The following is a 26695-nucleotide window of genomic DNA, read 5'->3' on the forward strand; positions in this document are numbered from 1 at the left end:
AAGTTTAAACATCCATGAGGAGTTATTTTTGAAGTGATTGCTTCTAAATGAGAGACGTTTGAAAATCTCACAGCTTTCTTTACAAGTAAATTCCAAAGTCGTGTATTTTGCTTGTGTCTGCTGATTAATTACAATCCTGTGACACCGTGAAAAGCCCTGGTGGTTGGTTTTGTGCAGCTGTGGAGAAAAGTAAAGCAAGGCCCCGTGGCTTTGCCACCTCTTTCAGGATGGTGGGGATTGGGGCAGGGGGAGGTAATTTTTTCACTCTGGCAGTCACCACATAAGCACAGAAGCCCCAGCCAGACCCATTGCTCCAGACTTCACGACGGGCAGTTTGGGTCCCTGCGGGGGGTGTGGTGAAGTAGTGATATTTGATCTGTTGCTTCTGAAATAACAGATCCATTATTAGAGCATTTTCAGTCTCCACATCGGGACTTGTGTGCCTTCTCCTGTACAATTACTTCTGTTTAGGAAAAAAAAATTTAAATAGCAGTTACATACAGGAAAGTAATGAAAATTGCCTTTGACGCGCTAAACCAAAGGTGTGCGACATGTGTTTGTTGTTGGCAACCACAGATCTCTGACCCCGGAAAACCTGCCAGCTCATTCCCATTTAGGGTCTGATGACTCTGGATCTTGGCCTCTTGGTCTTTCTTATCTCTTCCTTCTGTATTTAACTCTCAATTAAGCCCCTCCTTGACAGGAGAGAGAGAAGAAAAAGTTGAATCTTGCTGCTTAGGAAGAATCATCTGCAGCTCTGGTAAAGGATACAATAGGGAAAGAGAACAAACATTATAAAATAGACTTTGCAAGTTCTTGATGTGTTTATCTGTGTTGCTTTGCTTCACCCTCCTCCCTTTGATAAGGGCACTGGAGGATTTCTCTGACGTGACTTTTCCCTTGACAGTAGCTAAGGTCACTGGATCTCATTTACGCCCTTGTCCACTTTTGTTCTCTGCTGCAGGTTTGTGCTTCTCACAAAGGCCTTGTTGATGTCATCACTGAGTGAACCCAAGACACATTTACGAGTGCGTGCCAGTGTGCACATGCACACGGCCTATGCCATGTGCTTGCTGGAATTTGGCCTTCATTCTAAATACAGGCAGCGAGAGAGATACAACAGGATTTGTCTTTCTCTGCCTAATTCTAATATATAATGTCATGCACGACTAAGAAAGTGGGGTGTGTCCGCATTGCTGCCTTGGCTCCTGACATCTCAGGGAAGATCTAAAAAACCTAAATAGTTTACAAACATCACTATCCAGTATTTGCAGAGGCAAGCATCATTGTGCCTGCTTCTTCAGCGGAGCCTGTTCTGATAACCCCAAACCAGATCAGACTCACAGACAACTGATTTCTCCTGTGTAGTAAGATTTTAACTTTAAAAAGTACTTGTTTTTTTTCCATATGAGACTGCTAAGATAGAAAAAGTTGTTTGCATTTCTTTGCTAAAATCAATTTATAGGTTGTTTGTAACTAATAAGCTCTGACACCTAATGACTGGTCACAGAATAGTCATCATTTTGGGGGCTTGTGCAAGGAACCCAGAACACAGGTACGGATGAAAGACGTAGTTTTTTTGCCACTTGCTGTGTCCTCCAAAACCAACATGCTTTTTCTGCAAAGAGACCAGAGCCACATTTTGCAGGTGTCTGTTTGCTTTGAGGGGAGTATTTTGAGGAAACCGAAAAGGGAGGAATTGGGCATTTAGGAAAAATATATTTTCACAGCAGGATATTGCTTTTTCTCTTTTTTTGGTTTAGGTTTTTCATTTGTTACAAGCCTTCTCAGACTCCAAATGCAGAATGAATACGTACTTTCAGCAGGGGCTGGCCGACGTCGCTGTTTGTACTAAAGCCAAACTCTGGCTGGCCAAGAGGTATGTTAAAGCCCCACATGAGCACGGAATTATCAGGGGTTAGAAATACATTGGAGAAATGCTGTTTCTAGTTGTGGGGGTTTTAAAAGTCACTGGCATGAGTTTTCTAAACTTATTGGAGTATTTATCTTTTTTGAACTTTGGGTTGTGGTAAAGAAGGAAAAATATTTTCTTGACAGTTTTTCTAAAACTGCTGTGTGGCTGGGGGGCATGTAATATGGCTTTTTATCTGTCCACCAGTCAGCTTGTTTTTATCAATACCTGCTATGTGCCCAGCCCTGTGTTAGATATCCTAGCAATGAAAGGCAGTAATTGACTAAATCATGTGGTACAGACTGTCAGGTACCAGTGCAACTCAGAGGTGAGAGACTGATGTAAGACTTGAGCAGGCGCAGAGGAGCCCAGAGCGGGTAAATAAGAAAAGGACATGCAAGTTTCCTTTTTAGGTTGGTAGTAGAGGAGCTTGAATAAGCAAGGCAAAGGAGGGTGGATGCGTTGTTTTTTTTTTCCTCATCCTTGCCATCATTAGTTTTCTCTGAAACTTAGAACATTTACTGTGTGAAAGATGGAACAAAAAGAATTTCTCAGTTTCTCTAGAATATACTAGGAGTCCTCTCTGTAACACTGTATTCAAAATCTGTGTTACAGCAAGGGCCTCCCGCCCCCTGCTACATCCTCTGTAATTCCAGGAGGGGGGGTCCAGCAGAGGCCCACAGGCTACCACATTCCATGCTGTGGTATGTTGTCTTTGGTTAATATTTAGTATCTTGATTGTCTAACTTAGCAGCCTCTTTTTTGTTTTTCAAAAAAATGTTCTTTTGTTCACTTTTGTTGGGCTCCCACCTTATATGGCGAGGCAAGCAGTGGCTACTGTGAGCCTCACAAATGAGTGTAATTCCACAGTCTTGTTGAGCATAGGCTATACGATAGCCTCTGTGTTAGGAGATGTAAGGATGCAAAGATATAGAAGAAACCAGTCCTGGCTTTAAGGAGCTCCCACTCAGGAAGTGAGAAGATGTATAAATAAATAATTTTCATCGATTATGGTGAGTATGACAAACGTATGTAGTAGGTACAGGAGTAGCCCGGGGAGGCGGGGAGGATGCCTTCAAGAGTTGAGAATTTTGCCAGGTGGCCAGGGCAGGGAGGGGTGTTCCAGGCTCAGGGAATGTCACAGGCAAAGACATAGCAATATGAAATGTCACGGTGAGTGTGGAGAACTAGAAATAAGTTAGCTCTTCTGAAAGCTGACGTATAAGGTGTGTGTAGCAGAGAATGGAGCTGAAGAAATACATGAAGGCCACATGGTGAAAGGGACCCAGTGAAGGATTTCTCAGTGGGTGGAGATGTGAGGCTCCATGTTTGTCTAAGCACCTATAGCTTTAGTCAGGGATGCTGATGGGGAGATTCTCTAGTATCTGAAATGCCAATAAAGTGATAGTTAATGGTTAGCCTCTTGTTTTTAGTCCAGTTTTTGTTTTCTCTGTTATTTAGAGAGTAGGAGTTGATTGGTTGATTGACCATAAACTGCTCCCCTGAGCCTAGTATCATTTGCCTTCTGTGAGGCTTTTAGACAGCTTCCTAAGATGCCTTTTTTGAGAGAACAGGGAATTGTGATCATTTTTGTGCTCTCATTGGTTTACCAATTAGTAAGCCTGATTCTCTTAGCTATTATTTCTGGGGATCAGGAAGTCAGGGAAACCATCCTATTGAAACCGCTGCTTCCAGCCAGGACTGCTCCAAGACAGCATCTGAATCTCCTGTTCTTAAAGTTCTGTAAGGAAGGAATTTCTGCCCCCTTAGTTTGCTGCCCCTTGATGGATCTTAGAGAAATTCATTATCTGCTGGCTTCCTGAGTCAGTTCCTTGTTGGATGGGAAGGAGGAGATGGAGTAATAGGCCAGCCATCTGAATGGACCTTCATGTTGTACAGTGCCCGATGATGCATGACAAAGCTGCCATCGGTGTCCTCTTCAGCTGGAGAAGTCTTCCTAGCCTTCTAGTTGCAATTACAGAATTGCAATTTTCTAATCATTATCATCTGCATCCACCCTTCCCCCCCCCATCTCCATGATTTTCCAGCCCTAGAGTACAAAGGCATGAATCACTGAAATCTGCTGGGTTTCCACCTTCCTTGCCCAGAGTCCAGGAAAGCCACTTTTATGTTTCCAGTACAGTCCACTCTTTATTATCCAGGTGTGAACTTTACACTTTGTGGGTGGTCTGTAACACCAGGCTTCCTTTTGCTCCGCAGCACACTTTTACCATATTAATCAGGATGCGTTCAGAGCCTGGAGTAACGTCTGAGAGGAAAACACGTGACCAAGCGCAGGGTATTCCAAAGCCACATAGCTTTTCTGGATTATCCTCGCCACTGGCAGGGTAACTTTGAGTTTCCTGAATAGGAAAGTAGAGAATCAAATAGATGTTTAAGTGATGAAGCCTCAGCCTGTCACACGCCTGCCCTGCCTGTGAGGTCCTCAGAGAGTATTGTCCCAGAAGGTGTTTGTCTGCACTGGGAGCCCCATGCTCAGATGAGCCACTTCTGGTGCCTAGTGGGCCCTTTTCAAAGCCAACCCCTGACTTCATTCTCACATGCTTTTCCCCTGAAAGGCGTTGCAATGCAGACTATCCCAAATTTCGCTGCTAAAGAGGCTCCTTTATGTCCTTAGAAAGTTACGAAAGAAAGAGGAATAAATGTTCCTTTGTGCCTACTAAGGATTTTGTGTATCTTTTGAATATAGCTTGAAATGTCAATGTTATTGCAAGGGAAAAAAAAAAAGTTGGTTTAAATTTTAGCACCAACACCTTTATCCTTCTTCAATGTATTTAATCATTAGCTTGAGTTTATTCAGTCCAGCATGTGTAAAAACATTAGTGAAGATGTCATTTATTTGTTCCCCACAAAAGGGTTTTAAGAAAAAAAGTTCACTGGAGCCATTGGATGACCAGTTCCGTTTTTAAAATTTTGACCCTGAGATTGAGGGCATGTAAAATAAAGACTTTTGTCATATATTTGTGTTTTGACTTTGCAAGATTAATAGGGGTTTATATATGAGATGATTAAGCAATAGCCCTGGATTTGTTGGGGAATTTTTGGTGATGAATGGCCAGCTGGCAACATGGCCTGAGTAGAGGACTGGGCTTCTGCTCTTACAGGCTGCTCTTCATTCCAAGATGTCAAAGCCTTTATGGAAATCAGCTCGTTAATCCTTCAAGCCCTTTCCTTCCCCTTTTTCCTCCATCCCTCTCTCCTCCATCCAGTTTACTGTCTCTCTCCTGGTGCAAAGGCAGTTTACCAACTACCGAAGGAAAACTAAGCTGACCTGGGCCAGAAACCGAGTGAGACTAGGGGTCAGCTGCTGGCCTGGCGAGGCTGGCTGTGGGCGCCGTGGAAGACGACGTCAGTGCAGCCCTGCTCGAGGCCCTGTCTGCTGCTCTCGCTAGGTGCAGATTCCAGCTCTGCTGTCCCAGCTGGATCACAGGCCCTGCCTGAATAGGAAGGACTTGTAAAAAGCCCTGTCAAGTAAGAGTAAGAGGAGAAAAGATTTATTTACTTTGATTGAGAGTTGGAATTACTGTTATTTGGGGCTTAAAATTTTTCAGAAATCAATTAGGTTATCTAGCATCTCCTTTGGTTATAAAAGGAAAATGTGTGTGTGTGTGTGTGTGTGTATGTCCTTTTAGTAACTGTGGTCAACTAAATGGACTGTCAGATTCCATGCTATGGATAGTGTGGTGACCAGGAAGAAAAATGTGTCCTACTAAATTTTTTTCACTTTTTTTCCTTGACTGTCAGTGTACTTTGTGCTCGTCATAGAAAATTAGGAAAAAGAAGAGAATATGTCTTCTCTTACCAACATCCAGTGAGACCCACTGTTATTGGTTAACACTTTCATGTACATAGTTACTCCATCATTCTTCCTATGCTTTTTTAACGTAGTTGAGATCATGCTGTATGTATGTAAGTTATAGCTTACTTTTTCCATTTAACAGTACCATGAAAGCATTTGCTCTTTTTATTGAAAACTCTTTAAGGTGTAGCTGCTATGGAAAATAGTATGGTGTTTCCTCAAAAAATTAAAAATAGAATTACCATGTGATCTAGCAATTCCACTTCTGGGTATAGACCCAAATGAATTCAAAGCAGAGTCTTGAAGAGAGATTTGTACATGTTCCAGTTGCATTATTCACAATATCCAAGAAGTAGAAGTAACCCAAGTGTCCATTGATGGATGAATGAATAAACAAATGTTGTATATATAGACAACAGAATATTATTTAGCCTTAAAAATAAGGGAAATTCTAACACACCAGTACCATATGGATGAACTTTGAGCACATTATGCAAAGTGAAATAAGCCAGTCACAGAAAGACAAATACTGTTTGATTCCACTTATGTGAAATTCCTGGAGTGGTCAGATTCAAAGACAGAAAGTGGAATGGTGGTTACCAGGGTCTGGGCGGGGTGGGGGGAGGGATAGTCAGTGTTCAACTAATAGAGTTTTAGTTTTACAGGATGAAAAGAGTTCTGGAGATTGGTGGTACAACTGTGTGAATGTGCTTAACACTCCTGAACTGCACACTTAAAATGGTTACGATGGTAGATTTTACATTATGTGTATTTTATCACAATTTAAAAAAATTTTAATGACAAACATTAAAAAAAAAAATCTTTGTGCTCTATTGTTCCTCTAAGGTTATTGTCCTGACTTCTTATGATAATTTTTTTTTCTTTTCTTTCTAGCTTTACTTTCTACGCGTCGTTAAAAGTATAATGCTTTTTGCCTGTTTTTGTATTAAGAAAAGAATCTTTGAAAACATCATTTGTTAACGGTGGCAAATTTTTGTCACCTGAATAATCAGTCGATAAGTTTACCTTACCATTGTTCCATTACTGGCCATTCAGTTTATTTCCCATTCATTCAACAAATATTTATTAAGCCCTGCTGTATGTCAGGCTATATTAAATATAGCAACTACTTTTTAAAACCCTCACTTTAGTGTAGAGAGGGCAACAAAACAGAGTCTTGTCAAATAGAATCAGACCTAGAACTGAAAAGCATCGTAAAGTTTATTGTAGTCCACGCCCATCCCCATGCACATGGGAACGTTCAGCCCAGAGAGGTCGGGGGATTTGCCCATTTTTCACATAGCTGACCAGGGTGTAACAGCTACCTGATGACAGCTAACATTTGTGGAGGACTTAACTCCCTGCTCCTTGTCGGGCTCTTTCTTCTGGACCACATTGCCTCCGCCTATCCAGTGTTTTTATGTCAGGGCTTTGAATGGTGGTAACTGAAGCATTTTCTGGAACAGTGCTTCTCAGGCCTTCATGTGCACACGAATCACCTGGGGGGTCCCTTAAAATGAAGACCGTCCTTCAGTAGGGGAGCGGAGCCTGAGATCCTGCGTTTCCGACGAGCGGCAAGGTGATCCCCATGCTGCTGGTCTGAGGCAGTACCTATCTGAGCGTCAGAGAGTCGGCCACTGTGAGCACCCGGCCCCACTCCCTTGAAATACTCCCACCTTCACACCCTCATTCTCAGGGCTTGTGTCTGGGGCTTGGAGCCATGGGAGAGGGTGAGGCTTCTGAAACGGTCAGCCCAGAATTCTTTCACCATCCACCTGGGATGACCTGCACTGAGGGGGACCGCGTCGCTCCAGCGCTGTCTATGGGGAGTCTACACGCCTCTGTCCGGGCGGCCATCCCAGGGCACTCAGTGCCTGGGGTAGGACCCAGGCTTCATGGGCATGCCGTGAATATTTATCGTGTTGAAAAATAGCAGTCTGATATTCTGGTGAGGGAAACAGACTCTCGGTAATACAAGAACAGGTCCCAAGGTTGCTAAGAAAGCAAACTTGGGAAATAAATATTTGAATAGAACAGTGCTGATGGAGGGAGCTTATGTTTGTTGAAGACCTCCTCTTTGTGCTGGACCTAATGATTTGTTACCCCAAGTTAATTCTTATGTGCAAAAAGTGTTAACTGTGTGATCCATCCACTTCCCTATACAGCTTCCCCATCAGTGCTCCTGACACCCCCGTGTTACTCCTCCATGTGCTCCTCCGTCTCCTTACTACTTCCTTCCCTGTCCACCCCCTTAGCCGTACTCTCGTCTGCTCTCCCCATTTTCTCTCCTTCTTACTGGTCCCCACTAAGCTTAGGTGGATGATCCTGGAAGGCCTGGGATTTAAATACATAAGAAAAATATGCTTATAGAGACAAAGCTAGGGCTGGCTTTTGTGTGGTGATCCCAGTTCTGCCCCAGGGGGGTCTGTGGCTAGCTGCAGAAGTTCTGGTTTAGGGTTCTGTTTTGCTTTACAGCTGAAGACAGCAGTTATTTTCTAACCACCAGATTTATTCACACGAGAGACTACACTTCCCAGGCAGAAATCCTGGGATTTAGATCTGATTCCATTTTCCCACTGTCCCTTAGCCCTTCCCAAATCCCTCGTGCCTTTTTGGACTGGTCCCCTCCCCAAGGAAGAGGTCCTTCTTTCACAACTGCTGCTAGAGACCTCAGCCTTTTGCCACAGCTGCAGGTTGAGTTTCACTCCCATGCTGCTGAAATGAATCCAGTTGAGATGGGTTGTTAAAGTATTCAGATGATCATGTGGCATTTTAAGGCTATCATTTGTGGTCCCTGCCAAAACTTTAAGGGAAGCAAGTCTTAACAGGGATGGTTACTTACATAGCAAGTTTCCAGGCATTACTGGGGGTTGGGTTTGCTTTTGGTTTGTTTCTTCTAAGCTCTTTTTCTTTCTTTTTTTTTTTTTTTTTTCAAAATAAAAGTTTTCCCAGTACTCTCCTGCCCCCTTTTTAATTGCTTTTCTTTCAACCCCCAGATTTTATTGGGGAGGAAGATTCTCATCGGGACCCCTCTTTACTCCCCCAGCTCAGCCTATTCAAAGTCTCTTTGAGCCTCATGCATATTTGAATGATGAGAGAAATGTAGTTGGTGTATTTTAGATCCAAGCTTGTTGACATTTGTTCACTTCCCTTTCAGATTTCTCAGGAATGTTCAGGGTCATGATATCTCGGGATGAGATCCTGTTTGTATTTTTAAAAATAGAGAGAAACATTAAGTTAGCACATTTCAACCCAGAGCAATAGACAAGGTGCAAAACATTTTCTTCATTAGATAGTCCTTTTAAAAATATGTCAAGTCCTAAAAAGAAAAAAAAAAAAAAATATGTCAAGTCCTTTAGGAATAAGTTATTTAAGAAGTGAAGCTTGAAAATATATGATGTATTTCTTGTTGACAGGCTAAGCTTATGGAATCTAGTAGGTAAAAGCAGTCAGAAGTGATCAGTATATTAAACTGTGCCTTTGAACAAGTTGCCCAAAATCAAAGCTTCTTCATATTGCAGTGAGAAATAAAAATAGTTTGTGCAACTGCATATCAAGAATTCAACCCCCAACTTTCTACTTTTTAAATATAGAAATCTGCAAACCTAACCTGGAGGTGGTAATTAGTTTGATAAAGGGCTCAGAAACATCCCTCTTGCTCCACCTGTAGCTGTTGGCTTCTTGGGGATATTGCTGTTGGCAAGTTTCGGCAATGTTGTCATTGCCCAGATTGGAAGGGATGCAGGCTTTAAGTGGCCTCAACTCATTTTCATAATATTATATAAAACTCTAATATAGTGGGGGTTTTTTTTTTCCTTAGCATGTGACATATTTCATCTTTTGGGTAAATCAACACCTTGGTTACCTTCACTGAGCCATTCCCAATGAATTCAAGCCAACTCAGATTCACAAACAGTACAAAGCATTGTCGTAGGCACAGTGGAGAATATAGAGATGAATGATATTGTCCCAATTTCAAAAACCAAGTGAATAAGACAGGTAGGGATTTAAGTAACTGTAAACAAGTAAGAATTTGGTACCTGCTGGAATGAAGTCAGAGTATATTACAGAAGCCAGCTAGTGGGGGTTGGAATGTTAAGGATGTCTTCAAGGAGAAGGGAGAAGTCTTTAAAGACTAAGTGAGATTTAATTGTTAGATACGATTAATTTTCATAGTTTGGAGAATGAGTGAAGTTATACTGGTATAGGGCCTATGTTGTTAAGTAAGTTGTGAAGGTCTCGTTGCTCAAGTACAAAGGAAGGAATCTTAGTACAGCACTCAGCATCATGGGGACCACTGTAGGCATATATCACTAAGTCTCTATTGTCAAAGTTTAGTTATGATCCAGTCCAGATGAAAAGAGCTTATCTATGAAACAACCGACAATGGCATTCATGTAGAATTCTAACTCTGTAGTACATATAATAAGTATAAGAATTCAGAAAAGAATGTGGACTAGCATAGCCAGGAAAGGCTTTCTGGGGGTGTTAGGTATTTGAGCTGGGTCTTAGAACGTGCGTGTGATTTGGAAGCACCAAAAGTGATGGGAAAAGAGCATACAGGATGGTAGACAGCATGCCCAGTGGCACACTGTTGGAGAAGGCATTTGCATGTGGGCCAGTGGGGGAATAGAGCTGAAGAAGACCTGGTGTGTTTGGAGAGCAGTGCAAGATTTGATAAGAGACCAGTTGTGGCAGGCCTTAAATGTCAGCCAGAAGAATTTGGATTTGATCCAGGAGTTAAGAGGAAGTCAGTAAGCTCAGGCTTACACTGGTAAATAGGCTGCTGTCTCCGGCTCATGAGATACACTGAGGAGTGCCTTAAATCTTTCCAGGCTCTCTCGGTGATCGACAAAATTTCCAACCCCTCCTGGAGGTTAACCAAAGCTCCCTAGTAGCAATCCACCAGCTCTGTCTGGCACTTGGACGCCTCTGTTGCCTGCCTGGGCAGCTAGTGATAGGATTAGAGATGCCGCTTGTGTGCATTTTAGACTTCATGGCTATTGTCTGCTCAACATTGCTTAGAGGACCATAGAACCACAGCGTTTATAGCAGGAAAGGGAATTTAGAGATCATCTAATCCAGTGGAATCCTTTCTTCAAACAGAAGCTTAAGTGAAAGTTCAAGATGTTCAAGCTAATAGAGATGGCATATACGGCGCAAGTTAAGATGGGGGCCTGGAGGCCCACCCACATAGCTTCTCAGCCATTGGGAGCCCCAAAAGGGACTACAGAGAGCACCCTGGCTCCCTGTTTCAGAACAGGGAGTTATCCAAACCAGTATCGGTAGACAGGGAAATAGACAAAAGGGGGCAGGTGACTTCTTCCTACTTGACAGATGTGTCAGGCTCCGAAGATAGCCCAAATTAGGGATACAGTCAGTAAAGAGCAAATTTGTTTTCTGCCTCTTTATCCTCTTGCTTCATCTGCTGCAGCCTGATCGTCCTCAAAGAAAATACCACAAGCCCAGGCCCTTGAGCTGCCCAAGGCCCTCTCTCAGGAGCTGCCCTTGGATAGAGCACCATGCACTAGACCTTCTTGCCATTAAAACTTTGCTATTCTATATCCCCTTTCCTCAGAAATCCACTCTCAGCTGGCTGACTGCCACTTGATGTCACCAACAAATCATGCCGACATATGTGTTAATATGTAAATAAGGTAATTTTTCTGGGTAGTACTGTTTTTCAGCAGTGATCTTCTGCAGGCAGTGCCTTTAACTCAAGTCAGTAACTTGAGGGCGGGCTTTCAGGCAGCACGCAGACCTGGCGGGAGCACTTCTTGAGGCCTCACTTGGCTTCCTGCTTCTGTCCTCATATTGAGCTGACTCAGCCCTGGTGCGTTCGTCCTGTGTCTCCAGCTTCAGGCTGACCCTAGGAAGGCTTGTGAGGCACGTGGGCAGGTCTCACGTGAACTGGCCAAGGGAGCAGATTTGAGAGAGACCCTCCGAAGCCTCATTTTTCTCCTTCCCCTCAGCTGCCAGTGATGCCCAGGCTTCCTTGGCAATTGGACTGGCCCGCCGGCCTCAGGAAATAGCTTCACACACACATTCAGGAGCTTATTCTCTCTTCAGCCGGAAGGGACCCTCACCAGCCCAAAGGCCCTGTGTTCCTGGGTGACCACAGGGAGGGTCACTTTGAGAGGCACTGGGTGAGTGGAAAAGCCTGTAGCTGTGAATGCACCTCCCCGAGGTTGAGGGGAGGCAAGGTACACTCATGGGTAGTAGGTCCGGGTTCTGGTGCCTGCTCAACTACTAACCAGTGATGTGTGGCCTCTAACTTCTTTGGGCCTCAATTTTTATCTGGAAAGTTGGAAGCTCCAAAATGTGAAATAGATGAAGGTGGGGAAGGACATGGTGAGTAATGGGTATGCAGGTACAAAAGAGCTAAGCAAATACAGGGCATATTTATTGTCAGATAATTAAGTCTTCAGCAGCAGCATTGGCCATGTTGAAAATAGGCCTTTCCAGTGGCCCTTGCGGAAACAGCTGTGCTCAGACCTTGGTCTTCCCAGACTGGCGACCAGGACTCAGCACCAGAGCATGTGTTTGCAAACCAAACTACTCTCATCGTCTGGCACAGCCTCTACTTTTCATCTGATTGTGTTTGGGACACACAGATACAATTTGTCTAGAAAACCTTGATTCTGTTCTTGGTTTTTGCCCTGATCTTGGATAGGTCACTTGAGCTATGTCAGCTACTTTGTTGATTTATAAAAATGGGAATAATGCCTATTTTTCTTCTCTCTTAAGAATCTTTTAAAGATAAAACTTTAAATAAAATGCAGTTGATATTATTATTATTGCCAGGGATAATTTCCAAGTGTGTGCCTTGCCAAGTTCACATCAGCACAGTTCTGACTGTACTGTTAAGAATTCTCACCTGTGATCTATATGCAGACTTCTCATGTAGCTTCTAGAAGTGTTCATTCACTTCACTTATATATCCTTTTTTAATAATTCTAGGGGGAAAGTGAGGTTTGAAAAGAAAGGGGACTTCTGTTAGCACTGTATGTAATAACTGAAGCTATATGTCCTCCAAGCCCCAAACTGTACAATAAAAGTTTTCTTGGATACTGCTTTTCTCCCATAATTCCTAGCACATTGCTTATTAAGTTATTAACCAGCAATTTCTCTGGCAGCATATTAAACTTTACTTTTAAACAAGTCGCAGAAAGGGGGAAACATGCATCTCTCATAAAAGGAATAAAAAACATACACCCTCTAAAACGGTTTCTTCAGGCTTTGAACAAATCCCAAGCCCCACACAAGGTCTCTTTTTCCTCATTCTCTACACATAACTTGAGTGTTAGTACATTAATGAGAAAAAGATGCCTGATAGAAAGATGGAAAAATACGAGGGCCTCTGGGGGTGTGGGAGGCTCCCTGGGGGTCCTCTGAAAAGGCAGGTGAGCCTTCATGGAAAGGCACAGCCTTGGCATTGAGCGTGTGGGGTTCCTCTTGAGCAGCGGCACTCCCAGGGAAGCAGAGGTGGCTGTGGTTTCGACCTTGACCTAGTAAGTACCCCAGGGCCTTGTGCAGACTGCCTGGGCCTTTGCTGAGTGCCTACCCAGAACCTTGGTAAAGTGGTTAAGGCCCTCTGTTTTCACAGATTCCGTCCCCTGGGGGCAAAAGCAGCCTTTCCAGGAGCGGCCCCGTGTGCTCTGTAGCGCGTGGTGGGACATTTGGTCCCTTTTTGGACAGACTCACAGCTCATGGTCTCTCGCTTTGTGCATGACAACTTGCTAAGGATTCCTTACAAATTGGTCAACCACCAGAGCAGGGCACGAAGATGGCTTCACTTTAAAAGGAAAATCCAAGTAGGAGGGCTATGGGGCAGCTTATACGTGTGGGTGTGAGTATAAACACTTGCAGAGCTCCAGACCAAGAAAGGCTGGGTGGAAGCTGGAACATACCATAAAAAAGCAGCTCTGCCATCCCCCGCCTCCCCTCCCCTGGGGAGGGCAAGGTAAACCAGCAGTCCCGGGTAGCCAGCCAGGCCCTGCATGCTGCTGCCAGCTGGCCCCGCACGCAGATCTGAATTCTGGATGTTACAGTGGGGGAAAATAACTTGTTTAAAAATATATATTCTGCAATTCATGACCGTTTGGCATCTTGGTTTAAACAAATCCCTTATTGTTTCTCTAGGAATGCTGTATGATGGCTGCTTGGCTGGGGGCTGTGGTGAAAATGGAAATCAGAAGGGAGAGAGGGGTTCTTTTTATTTAATTTACACTTCCACGTTTATATGACTTAATGTGGCCTGCATCAGAAAAGTACCTCCTAGCTCCTAACCACAGCAGCTCTTCCTTTTATAACCAAATGTAAGGAGAGGCGGCGTCTGGTCTGCAGACAGCTACCATCGCAGAGTCTCAAACTGCCGAGGACTACAAAGATGGCCAGTGGGATCTCTGGGAGACCAGAGGAAGGTCAAAGAAATACCCCGTCAAGTCAGCCATTCAGACTGTCCTCAGAGGCTGTTCTCTAATGCTTACTCAGGGAAGGTTTCCTATAGGACAGGCTTTGAAGTGAGTTTTAAATACAGAACATGGTGTGGCTGGACCCGTGTCCAGTGGGGGAACCATGGCAGGGCATGGGAACACATTATAGACTGCTTCCCCCTCCCTCTTCTGTTACTTTTCACCTCGTTATTCTTCTCTTCTGCCCCCACCCCGGGTCCCATTTCTCACCTGCACTCCTCACCCACGTTCCCTCTCTTTTTCTGGTTTTCTTCTTTCCAGCCTGCTGCAGGCCTGGTGGTGGTCCCCAGGGTATTGCTTCATTAACTCCCCTGCTGGCTCCCTGGTGAGAGGCTGCCTGTGCTGTGTACTCATTGCGGTGGGGACCAGGAGTGACCCATGTAGGAGTGAGCCCGCGTAGGAGCCCAGATTAGAGGAAGAGCCCGCAATGGGCTCTGATGGGCCCCTGCCAGGACTCCCGACCCAGAGGCATTCTAAGCCACCACGCTGGCCAGCTGCACCTATTTGATTTTCTGGTCTTTATTCTTCCCGGCATGTGACAAGCATGTTCTCACCTTTGTATCTTTGCTCCAGTGAACTCTTCTGCCTGGAGTTCCTGCTTTTCACTCACTAACCAAATCCTTCCATGTCTCCAGACCCCTCCTCCCTGATATTCCTTCAAACTGTTTTTTGTGCATTTTGTTTTTCTCCATGTAACCACCACCACCACCACCAACACACACACACACACACACACACACACACACACACACACACACACACACACACACACCCATAAGCTCTTCAAGGCTGGAACCTTATCCTCTCCCTCCATTTCTGTTTCAAGCAGAATATCCCCAATGGTACTTAGTAAAGGTTTGATTCTGCGGCAGTAATTCCCTAGGGACTGGAGTGACCTTAGACCCTGACTCTGTTGAAGTCCAGATATGATCTCAGGACTGATAGACCTTAACAGACACTAGCAGACTAAAGCCAGAACAGCTGTTTTCAGCCCTCTGAGTATGTCACTGAATTCTTCTGGAAGAGTTTCGTATGTCCAAAGTGAACTGTTTCTTTTGGGGAACCCACCAAGGTTTCCTGCTAATGAGCGGGGATCCCAGCCTTCCACTGTGACTTGGACTGATGGGATCCCACTAGGGCTTCAACCCTTTGGAGCTTTTGGAGCTCCTAAAGGTCACTCCTGGAACTTCCCTGGTAGCCCAGTGGTGAAGAATCTGCCTTCCAATGCAGGGGACGTGGGTTCGATCCCTGATTGGGGAACTAAGATCCCACATACTGCGGGGCAACTGCTGAGCCTGCATGCCACAACTAGAGAGAAGCCCGTTCACCACAACAGAGAGCCCTCTTGCTGCAACAACAAAAAATCCCATGTCACAACTAAGATCCCGCGTGCCGTAACTAAGACCCAACGCAGCCGAATAAATGAATAAATAATTTTAATGCTGTCCCTCCCCTTCCATATCCCCTTTGTACATCTCGTTCTTCTTCAAACGTGTCGCATGCCGTCATCTTTGGACATGGTGTCTCCTCAGCTGGGGTCATTCCGCCCACAGTCTGTCTCCCAGACTCCTCCTCATCCTCCAGCTCTGCCAAGGCATTTCTAGACTCACCTCTGCTTTTCCCCCTTCCCCACCCTTAATTTTCACTCTGTCAACCCCCGCTTTGGGCACCCGTCCTACCATATGATTGGTTGTGTGTTTCTCTCACTAAACTAGTGACTTTCAAGGTTTTCCGACAGCCATTGACAACAAAAAATACATTTCGCAGATGACTTTGTACTCTGTGTGTGTATGTATGTGTGTATATATACACACACATACCTATGAAATCTTGCGTAGTTTGAGATTTTACTGTATGTAACATGTGAACAGTCTGCAAAAATAAAATGCAACAGAGAGAGGGAATTTACTCAAGATTTAGCGTGCTTAATTTTAGAAATGTTAGCATTCGACATATCCACCGTCCTTTTGGATATCAGGCATACCCCATTGATACCATTCGGTGTAATAGAGGGTGACATTTATTACCTGGGAGTTAGACTGAATCAATCAATAGTTTTACTTAAAATTATTACAGTTTATAAATTATTTATCATGTCAAAGATAATGTATTAAAAATTCTTTCTGGGCATGGATTTTATAGAAATCCTATGTATAACAAACAGTTTAAGGGAGTGATGTGTACCCTTACTACTCTGATGCGCTGGGATTATATTTTCCTCCCCCCCTCCCTCCCTCGCTCCCTTCCCTAGCTAGCTCTCGCCTTTCTCTTCCTTCTTTTCTTTCTCTTATGCTGGCCACCACCTACTAGTTTATTTCATAACTAACAAAATGGGTCATAACCTACAGTTTGAAAAACACTATTCGGGACTCTAAGTTCCTTGAGGGCAGTGACTGTGTCACTGAATCATTTCATCTTCATATTTTCATATCCTGGCACTATTCCTGGCTCTCAGTTTCCTCTTAGTAAATGTTTTCTGAATGAATGGGCTTCAGTTAAAAAGCTCTGCAGCCACTGGGATTCCGGAAGGGACAGGAGAAGTGAATAATTTATCACAGGCTTCCCAAGAGCTCCTGCTGTCCTCTAGACACTAGGGTCATTGTGGACAAGGCTGGGAAGCCTTACTCTCTCTGCCCTGCCTTCTGCCTCCCCCAGCTTCCAGGAGAGAGGGCAGGAGGTTTAATGAAGTTCAGAGGTCAGGTTCTCTGGTGGGTATTTGTCAAGGGACGAATGATAAAAAGAGTGGAAGAAAGAATTTTAACAAGCCCTTCATTTTATTTTATATATGTAAACTTAGTCCTCGTAGTACCTGATTCCTGCTACTCCTTCTAAAACCACTATTATGCAGTTTTTAGCCCATCTATTAGACCATGACCACTCCTGACTTTTTTCAAACGCTCTAAATCTTTATTATACCATGCCCCATGCCAGGATTTTTCCATTTGGGGGAAGAAAAAAATCCCCAAACCCACTAAAACCCTGTGGCTTGGTTTCCTGTCCAGCTGGCTTGCTCTTTCCCAGGATTTTATTCCCATCATCAAAGTGGCTTGACAGACCAAGAACAAACCTCTGGCTCACCCTGAACTCACAGTGTACCATTTCCAAGTCAGAACAAACATCAAGTAATAGGGAGAGAAAAAGAAAGAGAAAAAAAGTTATTTTCCTGACTTAGAAGCCAGTTCAGAGTGAAGCCCAACTCTGATTCCAGACAGCAGTGTTGTGAGGCTGTGGCTGTCCTCAAGGGTGGAGCCTTGAACAGTGGGCTCCAGGCCAGAATTTCTCTCTGAGTCAGTCTTGAAAGAGAAGCCATGGATGGACTTCTTTGTAGCCCCTGATCCTCTCTGCTTCCTGGAATCAAAAGCAGCAGCATTTGAGGGAGCCTCCCATGATCTCGTTGACAACATCAGACTTGGCCTAGAGCCTCACAGTTATGGGAGCAGAGTGGTCCCTGCCATGTCCCAGGATGCCAGCAAGGTTGGCAGCCTGTGCCAGGTCAAGAGAAGGTGCAGCACCCTTCAGCCTGGCAGGGGGCTATAAAGATTGCCAGCCTTTCCTCCCTATTCATTTAGAAATTTTTAAAAATATATTAACTTAGCTCCTCACCAGACTTGAAAGTCAAACCAGTTTCCCAAAAACTTCCTTTCACGGTTCTTTATGGCTCCACGAGCAGAAAAACATCTAGGGTGAGAAGCTATGACTCTATGAGGCCAAATGGAGCAGGGAGTACACCAAGGAGCGCCGGTTAGCATGGAGTATCCCATCTCCTGAAAGCCTGGCTTGCCTCACTCTTGTTTCCACCTTCTCAATACATTCTGTAATCTTCCCAAGCTGGTCTCTCTGGGTCCCTGGACAAGCTAAACTCATTTCTTCCTACATCTATTGCCCCCTCTCAAAATCCCCTTCCTTATCAATTTGTCTATCTAAATTCTTCCCATCGTTCACAGCCCAATTGGAATTACATCTTCATAAACCTATTTCCATGTCTCCAGTCCACCCTAATGTGTTCTCTCCCTTAACTCCTTACATCCTGTCCCAAAGTTTGCCTTTATTTCTGTCTCCATGAGACAAAACTCTCTGAGGTCAGAAATCATCTTATATGCATCTCTTCCCAGCACCTAGCTCAAAGCTGGATGCTCAGGAGGCTTTCCATCTGCTGTCTGCAACTCTTCATTGCAGTGCACGGGCTTCTCATTGCGGTGGCTTCTCTTGTTGTGGAACATGGGCTCCAGGCACTCGAGCTTCAGCAGTTGCAGCACGCAGGCCCAGTAGTTGTGGCTCGCGGGCTCTAGAGCTCAGGCTTAGTTGCTTCGTGGCATGTGGGATCTTCCTGGATTCAAACCCGTGTCCCCTTCATTGGCAGGCAGATGCTTAACCACTATGCCACCAGAGAAGTCCCTCTTGCTTGCTTTCTTGAGTGACCATTTCTTTGAGGGAAGTAGGGGACATCCCACCCGTTAAACAGTGGAAGTGACAGAACTGGGAATGTCATTAAAGATGTTTTCATAGACTATGGGCTTTTCAGCTTCACAGGTCAATTTATGACTGACCTGGGGAATACTGGGTAGAGACAAAAGATAGGGGTAAAATTTGGGGGAAAAAATTCCAGATACAGCAAGGTGTTAACAAGAACATAAAATTGGAACTGTAAAGTACTAAAGAAAATATGGAAAATTAAAAAATATATATTTATCTTGGAGAAGGGTTAGACTTTGTTAGCATGACATAAAATCCAGAAGACATAAATAAAAATATTAATACATCTGACTGCATAAAACTAAACATTTTTGAATTGCAAAAAATATTATAAAGTTACAAGACATGATAAACTATAAAAACATATTTGCAACACATGTGACAAAGCACAGATTTCCTTAATATACAAAGAGCTCCTACAGATCAATAAGGAAAAGACTGATAACATAATGGACAGGAGATTTGATTACAGTTCACAGAAAAGGAAGTTCAGAAATCATTTTGGAGAAGCATATGAAGGGATGGTCAACCTCACTTATAATAAAATAATTGACACAACAATGAGATACTGTTTTTCACTTATCTTGGCAAGGGTTAAAAAGTTTAATTACTGTGTTGGTCAGGTTGTTGGTGGGTGGGATTCTTACACACTGTTGGAGAAAGTATAAATAGGCACAGTCTCTTTGGTGAACATCATATCAAAATCAAGCAAAATTTTGAATGTGCAAATATCTTGTGCAAAATATCTAGCAATTCAGCTTTTAGGGATTTCTCTTTTGAGTACACATTCATACACATGAAACTAATGTACCTATATCTTTATTACAGCATTGTTTTCAGCAAAGTATCTTTAACAATCTGAATTATTTCAGTAGGGGACAGGTAAATCCATGAAATAGAGCAGTTCACAGCCGTTTAACAAATGAGGCAAATCTCTGTTTTTAAAATAATGATATGTCTAAAATATATTAGTGAAAAAAAAGTAATGCTCAGAACTTAGTATGTAGTAAACCACTAGTTACATAAAAATAAACAAGTGGGTAGCTATAGGTAAATGAATAAAATGTGCCTGGAAGGATGTACTGTAGAAAGTAGTAATAGTGGTTGCCTCAGGGGAACAGAACAGTGGGTAGAGGGTGGGGGCGTGGAAAAGGAACTCAATTTTTACTGCATACCCTTTTGTACTGTTTGAATTATTTTTACACCATGTGCATGTGTTACCTGTTTTTTTTTTTTTAACTAATTGTTAAAAAATAGCCAGGCGTAGGTATGAAATTAGGCCACATGTGAGGTATACACATAAACTACTAGTTATGTCAGAGTAGGAGTCGGGGAGCAAGCAGATACTGTAGGTGAAGCAAGTCAGTGGAATAGAAGTGAGGCAGGTCAGCAACAGGGAGACCATGAAACAAGACAGTTTTGTTTTAATTTAAAAGTATCTGATTTGCTTTTCATGCAAATCATGCATATCCCTAGGATATGGGCAGTTCAGGATAGAGTGTGAATAAACTTCAGGGAAATGGTAAAACTGTTCATGTATAGGGAGTGAGAAGGATGATTGAGGGATCAAGCCAGGTGGAAATACACTAGCCAGAACTTGTGCCATTCCCTCATCTTAGGTTGGAGGCAGAGGGGCAGGGCAAGGAACACGCCGTGTCAAATGCTCACAGTGGCTCACAGTGAGGTGCTTAGGGTGTCCATTGTACAGGTCAGAAATCTGAATCAGGTCACAGAGATACTAAGTGGCAAAGCCAGGATTCAAACCCAGGTCAGTCCCTACTGTTTTTTTATTGCTTTTGGTGAATTACTAGTACACCAAGGAGGTTCAGGCCCTTTTCATAGTCAATATAAACTGAGGCTCAGAGCTGGGGACTTTCAGTGCTGTACTCAAAAGGTCTTCATTCTTTTTTTTTTTTTTTTTTTTAAGAACTTTTATTGAGATACAGTTAACAGACAGTAAACAGCATATATTTAGAATGTACAGTTTGGTATCCCAATCTCCGAATTCTTTCCCCTCAACCCTCCCCGCTTTCCCCACTTGGTGTCCATATGTTTGTTCTCTACATCTGTGTCTCTATTTCTGCCTTGCATTTCCTCTTTCTTAGTTGTTAGCATTTGCCTTATGTATTGAGGTGTTCCTATATTGGGTGCATATATATTTATAATTGTTATCTCCTCTTCTTGGATTGATCCCTTGATCTTTATGTAATGTCCTTTCTTGTCTCTTGTAACAGTTTTTATTTTAAATATTTTAAAGTCTATTTTATCTGATATGAGTATTGCTATTCCAGCTTTCTTTTGATTTTCATTTGCATGGAATATCTTTTTCCATCCCCTCACTTTCCGTCTGTATGTGTCCCTAGGTCTGAAGTGGGTCTCTTGTAGACAGCATATATATGGGTCTTGTTTTTGTATCCATTGAGCCAGTCTGTGTCTTTTGGTTGGTGCATTTAGTCCATTTACATTCAAGGTAATTATTGATACATATGTTCCTATTACCATGTTCTTAATTGTTTTGTTTTTCTTTCTGTAGGTCCTTTTCTTCTCTTATGTTTCCTGCTTAGAGAAGTTCCTTTAGCATTTGTTGTAGGGCTGGTTTGGTGGTGCTGAATTCTCTTAGCTGTTGCTTGTCTGTAAAGCTTTTGATTTCTCCATCGAATCTGAATGAGATCCTTGCTGGGTAGAGTATTCTTGGTTGTAGGTTCTTCCCTTTCATCATTTGAAATATATCATGCCACTCCTTTCTGGCTTGCAGAGTTTCTGCTGAGAAATCAGCTGTTAACCTGATGGGAGTTCCCGTGTATGTAATTTGTCATTTTTCCCTTGTTGCTTTTAATAACATTTCTCTGTCTTTAATTTTTGTCAGTTTGACTACTATATGTCTTGGTGTGTTTCTCCTTGGGTTTATCCTGCCTGGGACTCTCTGCACTTCCTGGACTTGGGTAGCTATTTCCTTTCTTGTGTTAGGGAAGTTTTCAACTATAATCTCTTCCAATATTTTCTTGGGTCCTTTCTCTCTCTCGTCTCCTTCTGGGCCCCTAGAATGCGAATGCTGGTGCGTTTAACATTGTCCCAGAGATCTCTTAGGCTGTCTTCAGTTCTTTTCATTCTTTTTTCTTTATTCTTTTCTGCATCAGTGATTATCACCATTCTGTCTTCCAGGTCACTTATTCGCCCTTCTGCCTCAGTTAATCTGCTATTGGTTCCTTCTAGTGTATTTTTCATTTCAGTTCTTGTGTTGCATATCTCTGTTTGTTTGCTCTTTAATTCTTCTAGGTCTTTGGTAAACTTTTCGGTCTTTGCATCCAGTCTTTTTTCCAAGTCCTGGATCATCTTCACCATCATTATTCTGAATTCTTTTTCTGGAAGGGTGCCTATCTCCTCTTCATTTAGTTGTTTTTCTGGGGTTTTATCCTGTCCCTTCATCTGGTACAAAGTCCTCTGCTTTTTCATTTTCTCTATCTTTCTGTGGCTGTGGTTTTCATTTCCACAAGATGAAATACTGCTGATACTGCTTGATACTGCTGTCTGCCCTCTTGGGGAGGAAGCTATCTAGGAGGCTCATGGGTGCTTCCTGGTGGGAGGGACTGATGGTGGGTAGGGCTGGGTGGGTGGAGCTCAGTAAGACTTTAATCTGCTTGTCTGCCAGTGGGTGGGGCTGTGTTTCCACCTTGTTGGTTGTTTGGCCTGAGGCTACCCAGCACCGGAGCTTACAGGCTCTTTGGTGGGGCTAATCATGGACTCTGGGAGGGCTCATGCCAATGAGCACTTCCTGGAACCCCTGCTGCCAGTGCCACTGTCTCCTCGGTGAGCCAGGCTGCCCCCCACCTCTGCAGGCAACCCCCCAACACCAGCAGGTAGGTCTGGTTCAGTCTCCTACGGGGTCACTGCTCCTTCCCCCTGGGTCCTGGTGAGCACACTATTTTTTGTGTGCCCTCCAAGAGTGGAGTCTCTGTTTCCCCCAGTCCTGTGGAGGTCCTGCAATCAAATCCCACTGGCTTTCAAAGTCTGATTCTCTGGGGATTCCTCCTCCTGTTGCTGGACTCCCAGGTTGGGAAGCCTGACATGGGGCTCAGAACCCTCACTTTAGTGGATGGACTTCTGTAGTATAACTGTTCTCCAGTTTGTGAGTCACCCACCCAGCATTTATGGGATTTGATTTTAATGCGATTGTGCCCTTCCTACCATCTCATTGTGGCTTCTCCTTTGTCTCTGGATGTGGGGTGTGTTTTTTGGTGAGTTCCAGTGTCTTTCTGTCGATGATTGTTCAGCAGTTAGTTGTAAATCCGGTGTTCTTGCAAGACAGAGTTAGCACATATCCTCCTACTCTGCCATCTTGAGCCTATCCTTCATTCTTTTTTATCTAGACCCCCTCAATCTGAGCCCACCTACTTCTTCCAGAGTGTGGTTCAAAGAGTAAAAGAGCTGCTCCATTTACTGAAACAAGAAAAAAATCTCATTTATCAGCAGAGGAATGTCTGCTGCAGTGCTTGTTCATGCTTTCACATGTTTGTTTTTTCAGCTGGGTGTTTTAAGTCGTAAGTATGATTTATCATATGTGAGTGCAGGTCTCCTTCTCCAAAATGCTAAATCAGCGATGTTCATAACCAATGATTTTTCCCCCTAAATTTGTCCAGTTAAGAGGAAGATAACAGAAAATGGTGTCATATTACCCCTGCCCCCTTGTTTCCAAACAACTGGGATAAGATGTTGGTTTTTGTCTGTTTTCAGTTAATTTCCTTTGGAGCCAGAGCATAGAGTTTTCTCTGTTTTGTACACACACAGCCCCAACCTCCACCATATGCACTAGGATTTCACTTTCTCACTTGACTTGCTTGTGTGTTCTCACCATTGGTGACTGTCCATCATTTTTTAGCATTTGTTACAACAACTCTCTAAGCCTCACGATGTGCCTGGTAGAAAATATCCATTTTCTCTTTTCCGTGTGCCAGGCCTCAGAGAGAGAAACTTTCAATTTATTTTCTGTTCTTTACCTTTCTAGGCAAAATCCATGTTTGGTGACCAGAGCTGTGTATATTGATATTCTCTTCCTGTTGACTTGCTGCCTTGACAAACCCTCAAAAGGCAACCAGCCAGGTATGATTCATAGTTATATCATATTTTGGAATGATTACAGGTCTTTGAAATATAGGTAGGGTTTTGAGTGGCTCTACCAACGCACTCCCCCACCTTCTACTTTTGCAAGACTAACCGCATATCAAAATTAAACACAGTGTCATACGGTTCCCTCATAGATGCCTCCCAAGGAAACTTGTCCTTGTTTAGTTGCAAGTTTGTTTTCTATTTGGCCATTCAGGGAAGAGTCTGGACTCTACTCAGATACCCTCTGTATTTCTGAGAGCTTGGCTTTTTCCTATTTCATGCATTTTCTTTGAAAGATTGTCATTTTCATTAACTCAGAGTTCATTCTGTTCCGTTTTGTGGAGGTAACCAAGTGGACTCATTTGATGCTGGAGCCTGGATATTTGAGACTCAGTTTCAAATCCACCACTTGCTACCTTGAGCTCTCTGACTTTGTACGTGTTCCTTGGTGTCATGTATGTTTCCTGGTATGGGCCCTCGATCCACATGCAATTGTTCTGTTTTTATCATGATTCACAAAGTGGTTTTTCTTAAAAGAGAGAGGGGCAGCTCCAAATAAAAAAATGTTTTGATGTGTTTATATAAGAGGCCTCAGGAAGTGCTGTACATGAGTTCCAGGCCACAGACTGAAACTGATTTTCATCAACACAAACTGGAATGCAGGGTAATGAGCCTGCAACTGGTTAAAATCAGCCTCTTCTAATTGATTAGGCCTGTCTAAAGGAGGCTACAATTACAAAGTCAGATTCTGAGTACAAGCAGGCCAGGCCTTCCCTCTGTTACATTTAGTCTGTCAATGATTTGTTGTCTTCAGAAAATATATTCAGGCTGTCAGAGTCCAGCTCTGTCCATATGGAACCCTGTTCCCAAATTCAAACCAATTTAAAATGCTTTCGGGGGGAGGTGCGAAACTGCCTCTCTCGGATCAATGTATATTAGCCCACAAGGCCCCTGTGGCCACGCAGGGGTATTAAGAACACGCCTGAACTTTGATCAGCTCCACATCCCTGCATAGGAGTAGCTGTTGTATCCTTTTGGTAGAAGAGGATCATATAGTTTTATGGCTGTGAAACGGTTCTAGTTTATACCTCATCCCAGCATAATTATTAATAGTGCCCCTTTTACTCTTGAAAGTGTCCGAGTTTGCACCATAAATCACAGGTCACCCTAGCTATAAGGGATCTCAGGGTCATGTCCACTTTATTTTACACTTGAGTTAACTGGGGTCCAGAGGTTATAAAGAGACTATGAATCAGATGTTACCACGTAAACTTTTTGGGGTTTCTACCATTTTTGTATTTCAGTTCCAAATTTCATGTAGCTTAATAATACTTCTCTGTTTAATGTGTAAAGAGCCTTGTCCATGAAAGAGTTGCTCACTACTTACAAATCCATTCATTGGGTTCCTATCATAGTTGTGTGATTGACTATACTCACTAGGTTTTTTTGAACTAAGTTTTTATTGGTGTATTAGTACCATTATTCCTTGTCTGGAAGGGATTAACCCTTGAATATTGTAAAATACCCTTCTCTCTTCTCCAATTGCTTGTCCTTTACTGATGATCTAGGCTCCTCTGTGAAGATGACTTTGGTCTTTTGGAATCATCCTTTCCACAAACTCTAATATTATTTAGCTTTGGGACTTCCCTGGCAGTCCAGTGGTTAAGACTCTGTGCTTCCAATGCAGGGGGCTCAGGTTCAATCCCTGGTCAGGGAACTAAGATCCCACATGCCGTGCAGCATGGCCAAAAAATTTAAAAAAAAAGAAATTATTTTGCATTTATACCGCAATTAAATGTGATCACAAGCTGTTGTTTATTACTCAAGAGTATTTCACTTGCATCAATGTATTATACGTCTTAGAGTCATTACTTTGCAGAGTAAGATATGCAAGGGATGGGACACTTTTACTCTTTTTCTAGTAGTTCTACATATTTTATCCTGCACTCTCCAGTATGGCAGTCACTAACCACATGCAGCTCTTGAACAACTGAGATGTGACTGATCCAAGTTGAGATGTTCTATAAGAATAAAATACACATCAAATTTCGAAGACTTAGTATGAAAAAAAAGTTAAATTTCTCAATAATTTTTATATTGATTACATATTGGAATAATAATATTTTCGATATATTGGTTTAAATTTAAAGTATTCTTAAAGTTAATTTCATCTGTTTCTTTTTAAAATGTGTCTATTAGAAAATCAAAAATTACATATATGGCTCATATATTCCTGTTAGACAAGCACCGATTTTTTCCAGTCCTTTGGGATTTGTCCTCATAAACCACAGGATATATATGCATGTGGCTTCTATATGAATGTATGTATTCATATTCTATATCCACACAAATACTGATAGCAAATTTTCCTCCTTTAAGATGAATTAGATATTTAGAATTAACCAAATGTCAAGTAAAATGGCAGTTAAGGTAGATAGCACTGTTTAGGATAAAAATAAACTGTGAGCTTAAAATAATTAAGTCGACTCTCATGTGTTTCATAAATTATTTCCAAAGGCAGTTTGAGCAGTAGCTAAGTATATCACCAAACAAGGTGATCATTTACCTGGATGTGTAGATTTCAATATGATTTCTAAGTATTGTCATGACAGTTTTATCTTGTAAATGCCTTGAAAGAATGGATCATGGCTAGGTTCCATGTCCCCCAGCTAAACGAGTAGTAAGTAGGCCTGCATTGAATGGATTTATTAACTGACTAATTGGAACGTAGAATTTTCCTCAGGTTTTTTTTTTTTTTTTTTTATAAATTTATTTATTTATTTATTTATTGGCTGTGTTGGGTCTTCGTTTCTGTAGTTGCAGAGAGCGGGGGGCTACTCTTCCTTGTGGCGCACGGGCTCCTTATTGCCGTGGCTTTTCTTGTTGTGGAGCACAGGCTCTAGGCACGTGGGC

At 42.9% G+C, this 26695-nt stretch overlaps 1 protein-coding gene across 4 annotated transcripts in view; it reads left to right on the forward strand.

Moving 5' to 3' along the window:
* The window catches only part of THADA (THADA armadillo repeat containing), a 323481-nt gene that overhangs the window by 225810 nt on the left and 70976 nt on the right, over positions 1 to 26695 (forward strand). For all 4 annotated transcript variants that reach the window (XM_057740678.1, XM_057740680.1, XM_057740681.1 and 1 more), the window contains exons 30-31: positions 1764 to 1879; positions 23682 to 23776. In XM_057740678.1, the coding sequence (XP_057596661.1) occupies positions 1764 to 1879; positions 23682 to 23776 (211 nt within the window). The remainder of the gene's footprint in view (positions 1 to 1763; positions 1880 to 23681; positions 23777 to 26695) is intronic.

The sequence above is a fragment of the Hippopotamus amphibius genome, chromosome 7 (genome assembly GCF_030028045.1).
Source record: "Hippopotamus amphibius kiboko isolate mHipAmp2 chromosome 7, mHipAmp2.hap2, whole genome shotgun sequence".
Taxonomy (NCBI): Eukaryota; Metazoa; Chordata; class Mammalia; order Artiodactyla; family Hippopotamidae; genus Hippopotamus; species Hippopotamus amphibius.